At 40.0% G+C, this 20,867-nt stretch overlaps 1 protein-coding gene across 1 annotated transcript in view; it reads right to left on the reverse strand.

Annotated features, from left to right (window-relative positions):
• Positions 1-19,504, reverse strand: part of MAD1L1 (mitotic arrest deficient 1 like 1) — a 330,372-nt gene extending 310,868 nt beyond the window's left edge. The window contains exons 1-9 of the mRNA XM_088147972.1: positions 19,426-19,504; positions 16,591-16,753; positions 14,688-14,828; positions 10,766-10,945; positions 9,524-9,648; positions 8,297-8,378; positions 7,662-7,792; positions 7,087-7,201; positions 6,325-6,386 (exon numbers count right to left, since the gene is read on the reverse strand). Coding sequence (XP_088004098.1) covers positions 6,325-6,386; positions 7,087-7,201; positions 7,662-7,792; positions 8,297-8,378; positions 9,524-9,648; positions 10,766-10,945; positions 14,688-14,828; positions 16,591-16,753; positions 19,426-19,442 — 1,016 coding nt within the window. The 5' untranslated portion in view covers positions 19,443-19,504. The remainder of the gene's footprint in view (positions 1-6,324; positions 6,387-7,086; positions 7,202-7,661; positions 7,793-8,296; positions 8,379-9,523; positions 9,649-10,765; positions 10,946-14,687; positions 14,829-16,590; positions 16,754-19,425) is intronic.
• Positions 19,505-20,867: the final 1,363 nt, after the last annotated feature.

The following is a 20,867-nucleotide window of genomic DNA, read 5'->3' on the forward strand; positions in this document are numbered from 1 at the left end:
CACACTGCCAAGTTCAAACACAATTTCAATTAGGAAGCTGTAGACATTTTACACCAAGCCAGATCCAAAAATGAATTCCTAGAATTTGGCACTTTGACAAATCAGCTATTAACACTGACTTAAACTCCATCTTTCAAACCTTTCAAAAAAGGAAGCACCAAAGGTCAAGGAAAGGGGCAAAGTGCCCTAAGCACATCCTTTCTCATTACATAAGAGCCAACCAATCAACCAACCAACCAAAACCCAGATGAGCAGGAACCAGCATCAGATAAACAGGAACAATCAAGAAAGAAACAATACCCTAATCAATAGGACAAGCTACCATATGTAATCAGCCAGCAAACTTTACTCCCCCAAGCACTGATGATGCTATCTGGCTTGGTTAATGAAACAACTGCAAGAAGATAAACAAGCTTGAAGAACACCAAGAACCCAACAATGAGATGTCTTCTGCTTTGTTATTTCTCAAATGGTATTCCAACTTCCAGAACACCTGAACAATTAAAAACCATTTCAAACATCTACGTATTCCTTCTCAACAGCAAAGTTTATTCCACATCAAAAAATCATAAAACTGATGAAGCAAGCCCTTAATTCCAAGGATATTTTGACCAATGATAACCAGTAGAAGACAAAAGCAAAGAACTGTTGTACTCCTCTTCAATATTTATTCTTCCTTTCATATTCAGAAAATCTCTACTCAGAGGTGACGGCATGTTTTATGTGACACTGCTTGTGAACAGCTACCGTGAAGTTACACTTCGCTTATTGCATATTGAAGCTCATAAATCACAGCTAACAAAGAAAAAAAGTACAGGCACCACAAAAGTTCTCATGCCTTAGAACCATCAATTACCATCATCTTTTCACTCCTGTTGTAAATGACACGCCACAGGCCCTCTGATTGACTTCTCAAAACTTTCCAACAGAACCCATCCACTCTAACATGTCTATGATTTACCAAAAGATATAATGAGCTACAGTTAACCACAGTGAATCTGATTTATTTTAGTTGCCTACCATAGCAAACCTGATACATCCTGAGCTAATTACTGTATTCTACCTGAAATTATTTCCTCAAATTTTTGAAAATCTACATCAGGAATGAAAATCCAAGCAAATATTTTAACAAAAGATGGGGTGGGGGAATCTACTTTCCTTTTTTTGGGGTGCTTTAGCAACCATGAAAACTAAAGACATTGCTATTTCACAATTGGGGCTTGAAATTCTAAAACACCCTTATTCCAACAAGCACTCCTCCTCTCCCCCAAACCTCTGCTCTTGAGTAGATCACATATATAGGCAAGTTGATTGGGAAAAGAATGAGTCAGTTCCCGTCTCAGATTTATATTGTTAAGCCAACTCATACAAATGGAAATGTGATCGTAATTCCAGTACAACTGCTGTGATTTTTACATGCTGAGAAGAATACTAAGGCAGCTGTAATAATAGGGAATGGGTTTCATTTTAGCAGCAGGCCCTTCATTTTATTAAGGATAATTCACAAAAAAGTGCATTAACTCAGTTCTCCCACTCCTTTTCAAAGTTTAAGGGGAAAAAAAAAGAATTCCTAGAGCTTCAAGTCAGACATCATCAGATCCTCAGTATTCGGCACTTACTTCTCTGCTACAAAAAGATGATCATTGTACTTCCTCACAGTCAGTGACAGTCCTGCATTCCCTTTGCTCAAGATAGCAAAATCAACATGGTAAAGTCCCACAGGGGAAGCAATGAACGAAAAAGTGCAATTAGCAAGTTCCTCTCTTACTTCCATTCAAAGTATGGATTGATACTAAAAACAGCACTCTTCTATCATCTCATTTAGTAAAATTCTAAGAAAATGCCTGGCATTGTCATAAACTGGGTTCCCTTAACCATATCATTCTGCAGTGGCCTCACAGCAACCAAAAATGCTGTTCCTATCCTCAATTTCCTCACCCCCTCTCTTTAAACCCTGTCCAGTAGAACTTCTTATTTTGTCTTACATTAAATAAAGAAGGCACCAGACTTCATTCAAAGGAAAATACAAATTGAATCCATAAGCTCCTTTTCTTAATTGGTCTCAACCATGTCAAGAACCTATGCCTTGAATTCTGGCAAGAAGTTAGAATGAACTGTTTCAGGAAGAGAAATAGGCTAATTGGGGCACCTTCGGTATTCCATGTCTGTAACTAGCAGACTACGTAGAAACTGGAAATTTTCTCTAAGTATCATCTTCAGTTCTTGTCACTGTAATATTTCATTTTCCAGTCTACCACACTTCTTCATTTTGGTGGTAGCAGGGAAAGAGGAGGAATAATATAGTGGCCTACCTCCTTAAAATGCAAGCCAACTTTTGTTCAATACTAGTATTATTATTCTTTATTTATTCTTTATTTAAATTTATTGGCCACCCAATTCAAGTGGACTCTGGGCAGCGTACCAAACTAGAGAAAACATAAAAACAGCTAAAAACATTAAATCAAACAGACAGCCCAGACTAAAATGATCTAATGGACAACAAAATCAACAAAACAGGGGCCACTGAACAAATCATAAACATCAACCCCAGGCCTGCGGCCAAGTCAGGTTTTCAAAACTTTCCGGAACCCCAGAACAGAAGGCGCCATAGCCAAATTATTCTAGAGACAGGCACCAAATATCCACAGTTTGGGTGGGATTACTTTCACCTTTCATTAATATTTTTCCAAGATAAGATTTCAGCACTAACAGATGTCATTTCCTTGAAGTTTAGTGGCTTTGATTATAACTAGAATCTGGAAACAGAGGTATACAGTACTAAACTAGTAGTTATAAACTATACTCTTTTATCAGTTAAAGTACTGTCCTTTAGCTTGGCAGATTTATTCCATCTCACATTCTACAATTTGTACGTGAAAGTTTTCTCTTGATGGGAAGGCAAGCACCATGAACATAAAATGTTCCACAGCCAGCAAAATATAGCTTTTCCTCTTCCTAAGGCTAAAAAAGGAAATTGTTCTCATCAACTAAAGCCAACTGAAAGAAAAAGCCAGCTGGTTATCAAAGGACATCACTACAGATCTAACTTCCTACAGTCTTGCGTATAATCCTTCTTGATGTATTCTACTACATAGAATCAATGGAGTAGTAAATTGGTTTTCCAGTCCAGTTAAAGGAAGTGTGCCATCTAGTGGATAATGATGTATTTCCATAATAATAAAATGTCAAGATTGTATGGGTACATGTAATATAACAGATATTTACACAAGAATAGTCTAACACAGAGAATATTAGATAGACATACACACACAGGAATGCCAGTAACTTGACATTTGTGACTTCCATGAGTCTTTTATACTAGCCAAGCATCTTTCTCAAAGTTCAGCTGAACTTTTTAGAGACAGTTAATGCAAAACCACTCAGAATCATTGAAAATACATTATTGGCATTAAGGTCTGAGGTTTTCAGATAACGATCTGGAGATCTCTGCATTTATAACTAATTGGACAATATTCCTAACTGCTCTGGAGAATATAAACAATCTGCAACCCAACTAAGAATGTTAGCCTCTGTCATCCAGCCTTTATTTTATGGCATCAACAGTACAAGACATTTCCAAAATCTGTGTACAAAATAATAGGAACATATTACATCCTTATTTTATAAATGAGAATATAGAGATGCCTCAAAATTATGTTTGGGGAAAATGTAAAATATAATTTAATCTGAATACAGCTAAGTTAATTTTCTGCAACAAGAGCAATAGCATTTATTTTCTAAATATAAGGGAAAAAAGGGAAAGAAAACAAGGAGAAAATATCTGCCTTGTTTCTCCAGTGAAAGTGGTCTTTGATCTGCTAGTATCTTTTACTTACAGATACTCTTCAAAAGCATTGCCCATTCTGTTGAGACATCTCAACCTCAACAGGTATATCAATTCAGAACTAAAAGAGAAGATCCAGGATCAGCACAACACGGCCGATAAAAAAATTACAATAGTTGAGGCGTAAGATCTGGGACCAGAAGCAGCACTGCATCTGTCCTACAACAGACACTTAGCTATTGTTTGGAACAATACCACAAGGGAGAAAGCACTCCTATCCTTGCAAAGCAAAATATCGTGATGCAGATGACTAGAGGAAAGAAATACAGAATCATCTTAGCATTCTGTTGACCCACAGAAATAAAGCTCCCCGGAGGCACCAGGTTCAGACATGGCAATAGCTATCTTTGTCTCTCGCTCAGAGTCAGTAGCATTCCTGCCCAAAGTGACCACACTCATATGCTATTCTGCATACTGTTATCTGTTCACTGATTAGAAGTCTTTGAGATACCACAAGAAACAATCTACTCTTTCTGCTAACTTCGAATGAGCAGCACAGAATACTTCTTCTGGAACCACTGTATGAATGGAGCGTGTAACAGCTAGTGTGGTGTCATAATTAAGGCACTGGTTCGGCACCAAGAAGACCCAGGGTCAAGTCCACCATTAGGCATGGAAGCTCCATTGGTGACCTTGGACCAACCATTCTCTCTCAGCCCAACCTGCATTCAGAGAATTGATCTGAGGAGAAAAATTGGAAGGAGCACTATGTAAGCTCCTGAAAGAAAGGCAGACTATAAATCAAGCAAACAGATCAATAAATTATACAATTGAGAAAAGCATAATTACATAAAATAATTTCCTTGAGGTTCACTGGGTTACTCTTAAGTTTCAAGCTGATTTTATTGGATTGATTTACCATGTTTATTTATTTCTTTATTAAATCTATAGAGGTTCACTGCAATGCAATGCACATTCCCTTCATCTCTGGGGAAATGTGATGGTCTTTAAACCACTTTTAAGTCAAGTTCTTTTTATCTAATTAGTAGGTCAATGTAGAGTTTGGTTGTTCCACCTAACTCTTGTTTAATTATCTTAATATGGTTTTAAATTATTATGGATACACACACACACACACACACACACACACACACACTTGGTCCTACTCCACAGCATTGTTTCAATGTTGTGTTGGTTATTTTAGTATTAATGTTGGTTCACTGGGTTGCTGTAAAGTTTCAAGCTGATTTTATTGGATTGATTTACCATGTTTATTTATTTATTAAATCTGTATGCTACCTGACTCCCAATGTTTTCTACTGTTTTCTAGTTCCCAATGATTTGTACTGGCCTTGGTAAAGGCATTATTATTATTATTATTATTATTATTATTATTATTATTATTACTACTACTACTACTACTACTACTACTACTACTCAAGATGTTTTTCTTACCCAATTCCATTTAACATTACCTCATAAAAAAGATATTTTGGGAATGTCATTCTTTCCCTTGAACGAAGAAACATGCTTGCTTCGTTGCACAATCAGAAACCTCACTAGCTTTTTTATCAAGTACTCCAATCTTAAATGAAGAGGTTAATTATCTGTAGCAAGGAGAGTCTCTGTATCATTTCTCTCCAACTGCAAAATTACATCATTAAACATGAACAATATGAGGAATGAAAAACCTTGCCTCGCTCCCTGCTTTTGGCTTCTCAAAGAATATCTGGCAGGCAGAATTTCGAGGCCCCAAAACATTTAACTCTCCCAACTCCAATCTGAATGTGACAGAAACACACCCAATATTTCAGACCATAGAAAGTATCTGCACTCTAGCCACCTATTCATATTCTACAGCAACCGCAGTTATTCAGAGCCGTATCACCTCTACTCCTGGGGGGTGACTTAGTAGTCTTGTTCTCCATGAATGAATCCAATCCCCCTTCACCAAGAGTGGACCAAACGCTCTGAAGTTAAGAACTGGATGAATGCTCCTTTCATCAAAAGCACACCATGAATTTTCAAGGATACCACACAGAGAATAAGCACCCCTTGTGTAAGGAAAGAAAGAAAGAGAAGAAAGGGAAAGAGCTGACCGTGTTACACCATGCCTGATCAAGCAAGAACATGCTACTCAGATGTTACTTAGCTATTCAGATCAGCAAAAGGGACACCTCTGAAGATATCCCTTGGTGCCAGAGGTTTGAATATCTGGCACACAGGAAAGGGTCCTTCCTCTATGGCTCCCAGGCTGTGAAATGCATTTCTTAGGGAGATGCCCTTAGCTCCCAACATTTAGGAAGACATCTCTTCCACCAAGCTTTTAATTGTTTATTTATTTTAATGCTTGATTTTTAAAAACAAAAAGGTGAATTTGAATTATATTAATACTGTTTTGTTCACATTTTGTATATTCCAGGCTGCTGTAAGCTGCACTGATTATCAAATGGATAGGAAGGCAAGATGTACATCCAGTAACAAACAAACAAACAAACAAGCATGGATGGCCCAGAGTTTCACTACCATCTTTCACTTACTTGATATCTAAACCCATGTTCTGATCCAGTTTTTCCCAAGCACTGAGCTTTTCCTGAAGTTTCTGAAGGAGCAAACCAGAGAAAATTGACTGGAAAAAATCCAACAGTACAACTACACCTGAACATATTCTCATTCATCCTCAACTTATTTTTAAACTTTTTTATCAAACTGTAGCAGTTATACCGCCCAGTCATAAAAAGCACCCATTTGTGTCCAAGCTACTCCACCCGAGAAGATCCTAAGATGTTGATCCCCTTGTAGGCTGTTCATTTTATAAAACATTTCTGGGATTTAAGCTCAAGCTGTGCAGACTGGTCCTACAAATAGGAAATTAACGCAAGGTCTTCTGTATCTTCTACACAAAATTCCCTTTCAAACAGATGGATGAAATCAGTTCACATTTCATCCATCTTTAAATTCCAACCACACAGGCTTGCCAAAGACTCCAGCGCCTTTCTAATCTAAGCAATTGAATAGTCGGCAGTTGCTAAAATTAATGTAAATGTCTGCACTCTAAACAACTATTTTCACACCGAGACATGGAAATCAATATTATTGATTCCGTATAGTGTATTTAGTTCCATTGGGAGCAGAAATGATCTGAGTGTAAATCTAAGGCTCTTAAAGGAAGTGGTCACCAAATTCTATCTAAAGGCTTAGCAAGCCTGCAGATGTGTAAGCTCAGACTGGAAAATCAATTAATCTGATTCACACCTAAGGGCAGCAGGAACAACTAGGAGTGTTGTATTCACTGAGCTTACCTCTTTCTCCAACTCCAGAGCCACACGTTCTGCCTGAACCTTTTCAAAACGCTCAAGCTTCCTTTGGAGACCCTCTACTTCCTCTCTCAGCAATCCATTGTTTTCTTTCATTTCCCTGGGAAGACACACACATAAAAACCCTCTTTGTTAAAAAGTCCTACCCTCTACTTATCTGCAAATCATCATGCTGCCAAGGTATAAACATTTGGTTATAACACAGGTATGGAGAAAGAAAATTTTATTTATTTTTTATTTATTTATCCTATTTATATAGCTGCCCATCTTACATAAAACTGACTCTGGTCAGCGTACAACAACAATTAAAAACAATAAATACATAAAAACAGTCATAATTAAAAAATAACTAGAAAAGCACACAAAACAAGAGAGGATGATATTAGTAAGGGAGCCATCCCAAAATCTCCCTGGTCTCCTGGGACTCCCAGGCCTGATCACATAGAATGGTTGTGATACCAAGCCTGGCAGCAAAAACTGGCAAAAGGGAAGAGAAAAAAATAGCATGCATATCTTGACACACACACACACCCCAAATATAATCATTTTCTTCTTCTAACCTAAGATAAGCATTCTCCTCCCTAAGTTGCTGTAACTCCCGTTCCATCTGGGGAAATTGTGCCAGCTCAGTCTTCATGTTCTTCACAATCATAGCATCTTGTTCTTGCAAGGAGAGCTTTTGCTCAAGATCCTGGAGAAACAGGGCCAAGAAAACCATCAGAAAACAAGAGACCAAAGATGATACTGTAAAATGGTTGCAGCCATTTTTATTTCCCTGTTCAGTCCAAGAAACCAGATCACATGTGGTCTGGACATGGAAGCTGTGTCCAAGAACAATGTACCTCTCCCCAAAACAGAAACCTGTTTTTAGCTGTAAAGTTGCATCTGGAAACACATCATGATATTACTAAAATGTTTCTGTATTCCAAGCCCATTAGCTGTGAACGCATTTTGCCTTTTTAACAAAAATCACTGCTCCAGTCCTGTGACAAATAATTTAAAATCCTTCTGAATTAGAGGATATAAGGCTCTTTAAAGCCCTTCTTAAAATAACTGGATCTTGAATTTTTGTGCAACTCCCCTTAATTTTTTTTACCTTTTTTATGAGGCAACAGTAAAATTTAGTACTTTCCTAAGAGTAGCTTGGTAGAGCTTTCTTCATGTAATGAAAAGAGGAAAAAAACAGACATCTCACCTGAATCTTCTGCTCCTTCTTAGACATCAGCTCTTCCTTTGCCTGAAGAACTTGAATATGTTGACTGGCCTCTTGCCATTTTCTGTTGAAGGTGGACATAAAACATCCATTTAGTGCATATAGACACTTAGAAAGAACAAGTTCTCCGGTCATAATTCAGCAACAATAATGCATTTCTGTGTGATCCTGACAATCTTTTCCCATATTACAATTTTAAGTGTTTCCTACTACAGTCTCTTCTGTGCCTACAATTACACTGGCAGTATGATTAGGCACAGCACTATCAAGAGCTACAAGGTTTTTTCAAAACTTGTCCCTCATAACCAGGAAGATAATTCAAAACCACTTTAGGATGCACCAGGGAGGAGAATACTTTATTCCAACCGCCTTGATGAAAAATGGACCAATGCCCTCTATGCGTTTTCACAAAAGCAAGAGATGTACACCCAAGGACCAAACAAAACTCCAAGCAACCAGTGTCAGTTTGCTAGACATTCCACAGGCATTTATCTCCCTCAGCTCCTTCCTAGGGGGAGCGTGACCCCCATCAAGAGCCGAAGTTGGTGTTGTTCTGGAATCATTTGGCTTCTGAATTAATAGTCACTCCATCTTGCATGGGTTGAGTCTCAACTTATTGCTCCCCATCTAGACTTTTACAATCTCCAGACACTGGGTCAAAACCTCCAATACTTCTCTCATTTGAACTAGGGTACGGACATGTAATTGGACCTCATCCATGTATTGATAATCCTGTATTCCAAATGACTTCCCCCAGCAGCTTCACGCAGATGTTAAATAAAACGAGAAAGAAGTTTTGACCAAGTAATCACTTCCAGAAGCCATTAGCTGTATTCGGACTGCACAATTCTTGTCCAGTGAATTCTATGTAGAGAGTAACATCCAAACATGATGCTAAGGTCCTGAGTCACAGAAGAATGTAAAGCCCGCTTCAGCAATACCAATCACCAATCAATTACAGGCGTAAGAAAAATATTTTTTACTGGCCTTCCATGGTCCCCCCTATATATTCCAGTCCACTATTATAGACAAAGAGGACAGGACATTTAAATGTTGGATTTTTAAAAAACCTTAAATTACATATTTTTCAGAGTTTATCCGTTTTTAATGCTACCTTTTCTGATAACTGCAATCCTTTGAATTTTGACTGAATTTTGCTGCCACGGACTTCAGAATTTCTTCCCTGGCAGTTCTTCACTACCCACTTACTTGTGTAGCATATCCAGCTGTTCAGTCAACTCCTGATTTTGGGATTCCTGCTTTTTCATCTCCATCTCCTGATTCATCAAGTTCCACTGTAACTCTGATATCTTCCCCTTTAACACACTGATTGTCTGAGAGAGAAAGAATTAACTAACACCATGCAGAGCCTGTAGGCTAAGCAGTGAAGAAATAAACTTTTGATAAAATGCTACCGGTGAATGTGAGATCCAATAACACTTATCCAGACCTTTTAATATGCAGGCACCTTAGAACAGAACCGCTCTTTGTTCTCTCTGATGCCCCTTTAATTGTCATTGCTTACTAAAGGAACTTGCAAGTAGCAAGTTTCAAAGTGAGCATGTGCATCTATAAAGGAACCCATCAAAGGGATGCAAATTGTTCCATCAGCACCTTATGAATATATTCTCTGCAATGAAATTTCAAAAGGGAACTAGTATAAGTTCTCCCAGCAAAGGATAAGCAATGGTGACAGCATTAAGTTTTCAACAGAACTGGACAAGCCAGTTTTCAAAACTAGGTGACATGCAGGCTAGAAAAGATCTAAACCTGCCTTTGAGCCTTTCTATGTTTGTAAAGCAATTACATAGTCACTCCTGGAAACTAAGAGCAACTTCTTCTGTTCACTTTTCAATTTCTCTCCAATTTCCAGGCCTTTTCTCCAAAATGCACTCTTCTACAGAGTATGGTTTTATGGATATTCAATTACTTAAATCTTACGAGGAATATGTACAATCTGCTCCATATGCAACAGAGCTAGCATGAAGTCCAAAACTGCTCTGATGCATCATAGTGGAAATGTCAGTTTGCAACAGCATTTGAACTAGAGAAGGAACGATGGAAACAATTAAATGGGAAGAGCTGATGTTATAATTATTATTCCATTATTATTTCCTGATAGGGCTACCTGTCTGTGCCCGTAGATCCTTCATATTAATTTTATCTTATTGCCATGCAAACTCCAAGTTCCTTTGCTGCCTGTAAATTATTATTTTTGCTGCCAAGAATTACCCCTCTAGAACTGCTTCAAGATACAGCTTCCTAATTTCTGCTGTCACAGACTTAAAGCATCAGAAGATGCTGCCATTCATTTCATGGAGATGAGACAACACTGCTGTCATTTTTACTGTCACCTAACTCTTGCGATAAGAGGTATTTGTAGTAACGTCCATGCGTGCTCCAAAATTACATCAAGTACAGCTTTCACAAAATTAACTGCTTTGCTCTCACTTCATTAGCCTCAGTCAGCTTGTTCTCCTTCTCATGTAGCTTCTTATTCAGAGTCTCTATGTTCTTCTGACAGGTTCTGTTGATCTCAATTTGTTCCTGAAGCATATTTTTTGCCTCAGTTTCCCTTTCCTGACACTGCTTGATACGCTTAAGGAGCTCTTGATTACGATCAGCCTCCCGCTGGAAAAAGAAGAAGAGAAGAGAAAGTTTAGGAGAAAAAATACTACCCATCTCAACTACGAAAGGACTTCCAAGTCTCTTAGCATTCCTTTAGAACCTCAAAAAAACAGTCGACAGACCATAAATTTCTAATGTTGTGGCTACTGGAGCAATCTCAGACAACAACTGCCTTGTCTGAATATATCAAGAGAGAGAGAGGGAGGCACGAAACAAAAAGAATGGAAAAAAGAGCAGAGAAATGTAAAAGAGGAAGAGATACAAAGATAGATGGGGGGGGGGAAGGAAACAAGAAAAACATGTTGCTTAGAACATTACCCATTCCCCTAAATATTTCTGTATTTAATTGTGTATTTTTGCAATGTTTGTAGGCTACCTTGAGTCTTTTCATCTGGAGGCCTTATAAGTCTAATGTTTATTATGATGCTTCCAGTTCCACTAATTATGTGTCACAGCTGAGGTTGGCCAGTTTTCATCTTCATCATTCAAGCCTTACCCAAGGTCGTGGAAAGTGTAAAGATAATGTCTAATTATGCACCAGGTGCCCAACAGTGCTACAGTCTGTAGTCAAGGTGTGTAAGTGGCTCCATAGTTAGGCATAGCATTGCACATAGCACCCTGTTAGCACCACTGCCCACATCTTCCAAATGTCTGCAATCCCTATTTGCAGATCTCAGGATGCCCCTTCAACATTACTGTACTTGGAAAGGCTACATCAATAAACCAAACATAGTTATTTTCAATGACAGTAATGTTTGGTGTGTTATGTTCCAGGTGCTGATCAGTCTGAATTTTAAAATCTCAGAAAAATCCTTGCTCAGTCATTTTCAATGGCTTTTCTTGATTTCACGCTTCTTATTGACTGCAACTGTGAATCTGTACTTTTTACATAAATGCCAGTGTAAACAGCTTTCCAACTTGATCGTGGCTTGCTTTATCATGCAAATTTGCTGCATCCAGCCATTATATACGCAACTGTTTCATCCTTAGCACAATCGGCATTTTCCGCCTAAACCGTTTTTTTCCACCGCTCCTCTGATGACATTTGTGCATAGTGCCTGTTCTTCAACAGCAGAAAGCGTTCCTTCTGTTTCCCTTTTTAACGTACCATTCTTAAACCACTTAGTCCAATTTTCCTTCAGTATCTTTCAAAAAATGCCCATGGAACATTTTGGTTTTCCAATGTTCTAATCTCATTTCAAGCTGTTACTTTTTGTAGTCAAGTAGATTCCACTTCTTCACTAAATCCTTCTTTCTGAGGCTTTTTTCCCCCATAGTTTCCTTATTCTTCTTGATATAATCATTATGCCCTTGTTTCTCCTCCTCTGCAATTTGCTTTACCTGTAAAAGTCCTCAGCCACCAATCTTCCTTGGAAGATATAATCTATTAACATCACTAGTGCATTATTCAGAGTCATCAATTTTCTAGTTTGCCATCCAAGTTATCAAGGTCCATCTCAGACTAGTCAACTCTTCCTGTAGTGTACTGATTTATTGGTACTGCCCATACGTTGATGGCTCGGATTATATTAACGCCGTTTAAACTAGGCTTCAGGGTTTTCTTTAATCACTTGCAGTGTTCTAAGAGTATTTTTCTATTTACTTGGAGGTACAAAATATCTGATATTTCCAAATATTTATAAACTTGGTCAAAAACCAAAAGGTTGATGTATTTATGAGTTGAATACCTTCTTGGGAGTGAGTGATTTCCCCTTTCTTTACTTCATTGATCACACATTTATCAAGTCCAAATTGCTCTGCAACATCACTACTAAATATCTGAACAGTTTTAGTAATGATTCCAGTTCGGCTTGTGATTTGTCATCTAAGTTTAGATCATCCATGTAAAAAAGATGGCAGATGTTTTTGACTTTGCTTTCAACACTGATAGTTATTTTTAGCTTTATTTAGCCTCCGGCAATGGGAGTGTTGCCAAATTGAATAATTAGGGTGATAATGAATCACCCTGAAAGATTCCCTTTGTACTACTTTATTATTTTATTATTATTACTATGACTATTATTATTTTGCATGCAAGAAATAATTTTTCTGCATTTTTAAATACTTTACTGTATTGAACCATACAGTGTGGTTTAATACAGTAAAGTATTTAATGATGCAGCAGAATGATTTCTTGCATGCAAAATAATACTGATCCATCTTTCCATTCCCTCAATGCAGAAGCTGTTCCTAAACAAAAAGCAAACACAACATCAAACATCCATGATACAAATCTGGGGTCACATCGCCTTTCTAAAGCCAGAGTCAACTACCCTCCCATCGCAATAAATCCACAGTTCTTCATACAGCGACACAAAACTACCTTCATGAGGCCAAGCAAACACGGGTCGCAAGAAGGGTCACAAAAAGAAAATTCAGTTCGTACTGCAATTCTTACAAAATTAAGTTCAAAAAGTCTTGTATGCATCCTTTGCACATTGCTTGTCTTTTCAGTGCCAGGCTAATTGTCAACTGTGATTTCCTATAATTGGCTCTGCTGACGCCAATTAAAGATCCACTGGAGTGTTTTGGAGGGGAGGGTGGCACTTATGTTCCAGTTGATATGACTTTACCTGCTTCGTTATGAAAAAGAAGGAAAATAGACAACCGCCTAATAAATTCCAGACCTGCTTAATGCCCATTTTCAGGGGCTTCTGGGAAATTCACATATCAGCCAGATTGCAGAGTTCATTTTCTCGGTCACAAGGACCCTTTTGTAAAATACGCAAAACACTTGCTTTGACTAAAATAAAACTCTGCAAAATCCAACAGGCAGGACTGATTTTCTTCCCATAAAAATCTATTCCATCCTCCCTACCCATCTCCATTTCTGTACTCCAGCATACTTTCCCATTTCTTTCCAACTCAAATTGATTAGCATTTATTGGGGAAAGCGTGTAGCCAATTGCTCTGCTAATCAAAGTAAAACAAGCTACGGATTTACATACTCAACAAGGCAAGGATTATGCAAAACAGTATGAGGTTCCTAAAGCCTTTATCCACATGACTCCTGAAATGCCATCTCAAGCAGGGCAATTACCACATGGCTGGATTAGAGCTGCTCCTTTTTGTAGGAGGATTTTAAGGGTTTCCATGATTGACTCAGCTAGCTAGGGGGGTTGAAGTAACGGTAGAATAATCGGCAGAATCACTTTAATTGAAGAGCTGGGAACCTCCTCAACCACTCCAGTTTGCTTCGCCTCAGCAGAGATCTTTCTGCTTACTCTGTTTCATTCTTGGGAAGCATCTGAATTTCTGAAGCATTCTCCAAGATGAAATGCACACTCACCGTTTTACTTCTGGCAAAAAAAAAAAAAAACACAAGGCAAAGGCAATCACACCACAGACCGGTTGCCAGTTCAGCTCTTCACGTGCCAGATGTAACATGCCCGTATCCTCATCCTGCTTTTCACCTCAAGAGCACAAGCCGGGGCACAGAGGATGATCCAGTTCTATCGTCACCATGTATGTGAGGCAGACAAGGCTCAGGAAATACCATTTTATGGCTATCCAATCATCTCTACAGCTTGGGAACTTGAACCCATGCCCCCAAATCCAGATCTCCCTGTTTATGTGAACCAGCCTGCATTGAATAAACCATAATTGGCTCTATATTGTGCTAAACCATAAGCCACAGTTTGTAAACCATAAAGACTGGCAGAACAAGCTGCGTCCAAACAAGGCAAGCTACAAATGCTCCAGTCCAATGCAAAAGCCCACCCCCCAATATTGCTCCCCAACTCACCTCAAATTTGTTGGCGTTCAGACTAGCCGCCTTCTCAAGTTCAATTCGAGCTCTTTTGTGACTTAGCTCCATTTGCATTTTCTCCCGTTCCATTTGCAAAAGCCGCGTCCCCGAATGGATTTGCCCAGCCTGGTCTTCAAGCTGATCCGTTGCCAGAGGAAAAAAGAGACCAAACAGCAATCACATGAGGCTGCGGAAAGAGGCTTTCCATGCCTCCATCTCTGGAGCGGGGAGGGGATTGGGAGCCCCTGAAATTAACCTACAGCGTTTTAAGAGCAAGCCCCACCCCCAGAGGTAGACAATAGTCTGTCCAGGAGTACAGGTGCCTACCAGGTTCCCTGCTCCACCTGATTTTATCCATTTAATGAAAACTAAAATAAGCATCGGTAGGGATGTGCCAACTAGTTCAGGTAGGAACTGTTCAGGGCCCAGAATGGCTGGTTTCCAGTGGTTCATGTCCAAACTAAAACATGCATGTCTACTCTGGATATGGACCAAAATACAGCTGCTTCAGGAGGCAGTGTCAGGGGCCAAGGAGAAGAACCGGGAAAGAGGCTGTGAGTGCTGGTTGAGGGAAGATCCAGGGCAACCCAGCGAGATATGCCCTGCTGAGGTATCAGCTCCAGCTGAGGGGCGGAAGAGAAGACTGGCGGGCAGCCTGGCTCCACACTCCCTATAAAATTACTTTGGGATGCTTTTGGGTTTTGTTTTGGCCCAAATCCAGAACAACAACAAAATATTCTGCATTTTGTTTGTGCCCAACTGCACCCCATCCGGAATAGTTTGGTAGAACTTCCAGAAAGTAGTCTGTCTGGGGTTCAAAACACAGCATACTTTCCATGACCTTAAAAACGTGTATGCTGAATAGCAAAGCACCTGTCTTTAGCACTGTATTTCTTTGCAGGATTGGCTTCGGGACCCCCTTTAACATGAAATTAAAAGCAAGCTGGCTTTCCTGGCTGAGTGCTCTGCAAAGAAATTAAATACTGTGATACAGGTTATTTGGAGAAATTCCTGTTTCTTAATTCAATCTATCATACAGGCTGCCAAAAGCATTAAATATTGGAAAGAGGATGGAAATAACACGCAGAGCTGAGAGCAGGTTGGAAAAAATGAAGAATAAAAATATAACTAAAAATGCTTTAGCTGCAGTACTTCAAAAGAAACACAGTTGCTCCCTCCTCCCTTACGTTTTCACCAAACCATGCATTTCTCTTCCATTGTTTGCAGAAATCCTGAAGACTTCTTCTAATGCAAAGCCTTCACTTTATGCAGATTTATGCAACCTGAATGTTTGCTGGGCATTCACACCTGGAAGAGAGATGTGAAGGCCCAGCAGAAAAAAAACAGAAAAACTCAAAACTCAAAAAAAATGTTGGTTTCCAACCTTCAGCCTACCTGCACTCTTCAGCCAGTGCCTATTTCCCTGGTTTTAACCCTGCTTCTTCCTCTCCCCCTCCACTTCTTCCCCAAACAGCTGTGATTTGGTCCATAGCCAAAACATTTGAAAAAACAGTTTGTTAGTACCAGGTTAGGAGTAAGACAGATTTATTTCAGTGATGCTCTTGTAATTACAATGACCATATTTTCTTAGAAAAAATAAAGGACAAATACGAAAAAGGGACAAATGTGAAAGAGGTTCATAAGGATTTTTTAAAAATTGCTTATGCTTTACAAAGGAAAATTCAAGAGCGACACCAAGAAAGTAAATTATTAAATTAAATAAATCGAAAGGACAGCTTTGTGAAATAAAGAACTGTCCTTTATGATGTAGGGCACATGGTCCCTGTACTTATAATACATATGATTATTTTGTTTGCTAAATTTTCATTTGCTTTGATTATGTGATTATTTTATTTGCTAAATGTGACCACTGAGGAGAGCTGAACTCCAGCAATCTCACCTTCATCATTTGCTGGTAGTGTGTCTGCAGTGAGCCTGGAGGCGACTGTGGGGCGGCTTGGCCAGACGTCTCATCCACAGATAGGGACATGAAATTGTTGTATGACTTCAGAATGGAGAAGACTGTTGTATTCCCCTCTGCTTCCTCCATCTCCATTTGAGTCCTGCCACGCATACAATTAAAAATAAAAAATTAAGGTTGTATCTCTTCACACGTGTCAAGTTACTATGCCCAAAACTGTAGCCTTCTTTCAACTGGATAGTTCTAGATAGGTTCAAAAATCTGACTTCTTTGATTAGAGAACAGACAGCATCTACATTTATTGCTGACTGGAAACCCCTTACAGAGTTTTTGCATGAAACAGAAAAAAATGAACTTTTGATTTGTGGTCTTGATGATTAGAAGACATTAGATAATAGAAAAAAGAGACTTTTTTTTTGTAACCATAGAGTAAGAGATAATTTTGTAATCGTATTTGCTGCAAAGGAAATTGGAAACTTCTTCTATTTCTTTTCATCTTTTCTTTTTTTACTTTTGTCTCTTCCTTTCTTCCTCTTTTTTCCTTTCTTCTCTTTATTTTGAATTCATTTTTGTTAGCTTTTATCTTCTTTGTAAAAAAATGTTTAATAATTTATACAAAATGTTTAATAATTTATACAAAAAATTAGATAGGTTCAAAAAACTCTCAAAATGCTCTGCATCTTTGCAAAGAGAGGTAATCTGGGGGTTACTGCAGAAGTCACAAGAGCCAGCAAGGTGCAGTATTAAAAATACAACAGCTAGACCAGGATGGGGGCGTTGAAGTCAAACATATGTGGAGCAGATGATGGTGAGGGATGACAGGACATACACCAACCCTTCTGGAAAGTCTGAGCGAGCGAGACTGATGCTCAAAGCACTGCTCTGCCATGTCCAACCTCGCATGACCGATGACGTCCTGACCCTTCAGGATTAGAAATTTGGCAACCTGACCTGACTGTAGCAGGGAAACTGACTCAGACAAAAGTTTTAAAGGGAAAGTTTGCCAACAAAAGCTTGGAAACACAAACAGCATCAGCGCCATTCACCTGCCGATCACTGTCACTGCCACAACCGTTCAAAACGCTAAGTCCATCCCAGGCTTCTCAAAGGCCTTACTTCACCATTATTTTCTTGGCATTTTTGGCAGAAAAAATTGGATGGATGGGATGAAGGTAAATGAATAGATTGTATTTTAATTTTTGTTAGCCAGAGTCACACAGGTGAAATGGGTGACCATAGACAGCGAAATGAAAAAATAAAATATGCTACAAAAACCAGGCTGTATTCACTTCATATGCTAATCCTGATGAGTTTTACCATTTTTTTTCTGTTTTCTTTTTGTGGCTCAGCATCTTACGCAAACCACCTCCTTCAGTGAATTTATGGTTCACTATATTGTGCAACACCCCTTCCCCCAAATAGTTAATTCAATAACCAAGCAAAGGTGCAAACCCAGAGGATGAATAGGTCGAACTGGAGAGAGGAACTGGGGAAAAAGAAATCCACAGCTGAGCAGAGGAGTTAAAACGTGTCTCCGATTAAACTTCCCTCCCTTGCAGGTCTCTCTCGAAGGAAAGGAAGAGGAGAAAGCCGGGTTGTGTGCACGCCATGCACAAAGCGTGTTCCCCTTCCCTGTCACAAGGTGGTGGTTGCCTTTCCCCAGGTGGCTTTCAGGCACTTTGGGCCAGAAACTTTAGGATGGCCAACGCGCAGAAAGGGGACGATGGGGCTGAAGCCAAGATCCAAAGGGTCATGTGTGTGTGTGTATGAGGGTCTTGTGTGTATTTATATATAGACACAAACACATAAGGGTCTTGTATTTACATACACACACATAAAGGTTGTGTGTGCATGTGCGTATATATAAGGATCGTGTGTGTGTGTGTGTGTGTGTATATGTATATATATATGTATATATGTATGTGTGTGTGTGTATATATATATATATATATATATATGAGGGTCTTGTATTTATATAAACAGACACATAACTGGTGAGTCTTATATATGAGGGTCTTGTGTTTGTGTGTGTGTGTATGTATATATATATATATATATATATATATATATATATATGAGGGTCTTGTATTTATATAAACAGACACATAACTGGTGAGTCTTATATATGAGGGTCTTGTGTTTGTGTGTGTGTATATATATATAAGGGCTGTGTGCATGTGTGTCTGTATATATATTTTTTCCTACAGCTACCTCCCCCCCCCGTGGGCAATTTCCAACCACAAGCGGAGGGGGCTTCCTCAGCCCCTGCCCTATGTGTGGGGGGGGATCCCTCCTTTGACCCATGTTGGTTGCAAACCCCATCATTCCCAGCCCAGATCTGCTTGGAGGGACAACAGAATGCAAGATACCCGTAAGGCACCAAATTGGGGGGGGGGGTCGGGGGGCCGCAGAGACGCTCCGAGGGAACAGCCGTCCCGCTCGCCTCTCCGGGGGGAGAGCGGCTGATGACGGGGATGCTGGCCAAGTAGCGGGGAGGTTACAAGGCAGGATGAGGAAAGGGGAGAGGGGGTCTGCTCTCCTCAGCGGAATCGGGAGGGCGCTCTGGACATGCTCAGGAACACTCTGGGCACGCCAGCCGAGGCAAGAAGGCGGGCGGCGTCAGTCTAGGTCGCCGCTCCCCCGCCGGAGGGGAAGACCGACGCCGGGGAGCCGTGCCGCCCTCCCGGCTCCCGCCGCGGCGAGCAAGCCCGCGCCCCTCCGGCCCCGCCGCCCGCCCGCCCTCCCTCCCTCTGCCGCGCCGCACGCGCGGGGCCCACGTGACACCCTCGGCCCCGCTCGCTCGCGCGCACTCACCCTCCCCAGCCGGCCATGGCCAGCTTGGATCTCCCTCCTCGCCCCGGCGCCCAGACGCCGCGAGAGTTCCCCGCCCAGCTCCCGCGAGAGTTCGCGGCGCCCGCCTCCCTCTCCGGCGAGGGCTCTGCGGCGAGGAGTGCGCGCCTTCGCTCCCCCGCCCCTTGGCTTCGGGCCGCAGTGCTCCGAAGAGAAGCGCCGCGAGAAAGCCGGGGGAGGCGCGGCGCCCCCTCCTGGCCAAGGGTGGCGTTTCTAAAAAAAGTCCGTTTCGAGGACGGATGTTATTAACACCTGCGGCGCCGGGTTTTCCTGTTTTTGCTTTTATTGCTGATGGTTTTTATATTGTTTTACCCACTGTTTTTACGTTGTTTTATATGGCTTTATATGTTTTTATACTGTTTTTATGGATTGTAAGCCGCCCCGAGTTGTTTTAAGATGGGCGGATATTTAAATAAATAGTAAGTAAATTATCTTTTCGTGGCAAGTTTTTGTCAACAGCTGCTGCTATACAGAGGCTCCGTCTGTCTTAATCTGGGAATGATATCCCTAGGAAGTCTTCTATCCTTACTTTATTTTTACCTACTTTCCTCTGTTTTGTCTTGCTTTGTCCACTTGTTTTCTTCTTAAACTTGTAAACCTTTTTTATATCGTTTATCTCTTTTTTTTAACAAAACAATCTTTAATTTCAAAGGAAAAAAGGACTTAAAAATGGAAAGTGCAAACTAAAAATACAAACCAGGAAGGAAAAAGATAAAGAATAAAACTCCATCTTATATTTTATACTTATCGATAGTCCCTGGTTTACCAATGAATTCACTAATGTAATGTGAACAATACAAGATACTATTGTAAGATACCGCAAAATTTCTGCCCGAACAACACATATTGCTGCATCCTTTGATTAGTAGAAAATACTGCCTTTTCCAAAACAGAAAGGTCGTGTTTCCCACAACCATTCCTTGGCAGGTGTCTGGAATAATGTGACTTTTCCAATTTCTTAATATAATTCTTTTAGCCACCCCCTATGCTCAATACAATGATAATTCCAGATACAGTAAATAGATTTCAAAGCTTTGTATACAATTCAACCTTAACAACTTTCTTGTACTTGTAAACTTTAACTAGCAGGTCCCCAAATCCAGCAGTCAGTGATTCGCTTTGCACATCACACTAAGTCCTAACTTACTTGGATAAAAACCACAAGGATAGCTTCACCTTACACTACCAAAAACGAGGTTTGGGTGAGCCGCAAATCCAGTCCACAACAGTTCTCTTTCAGGATGGACGTGAGAGAGAGAAATGAAGAGGAATGATCATTGTACACACTGTCATATTTTGTGATTGATTGATTGATTGATTTATACCAGTGTTTCTCAACCTTGGCAACTTTAAGATACGTGGACTTCAACTCCCAAAATTCCCCAGCCAGCATGGCTGGCTGGGGA

This window comes from Python bivittatus, unplaced genomic scaffold (assembly GCF_059951505.1).
Source record: "Python bivittatus isolate LINGU-HERP-01145 unplaced genomic scaffold, Pbiv_v1 ctg000560_np1212, whole genome shotgun sequence".
Taxonomy (NCBI): Eukaryota; Metazoa; Chordata; class Lepidosauria; order Squamata; family Pythonidae; genus Python; species Python bivittatus.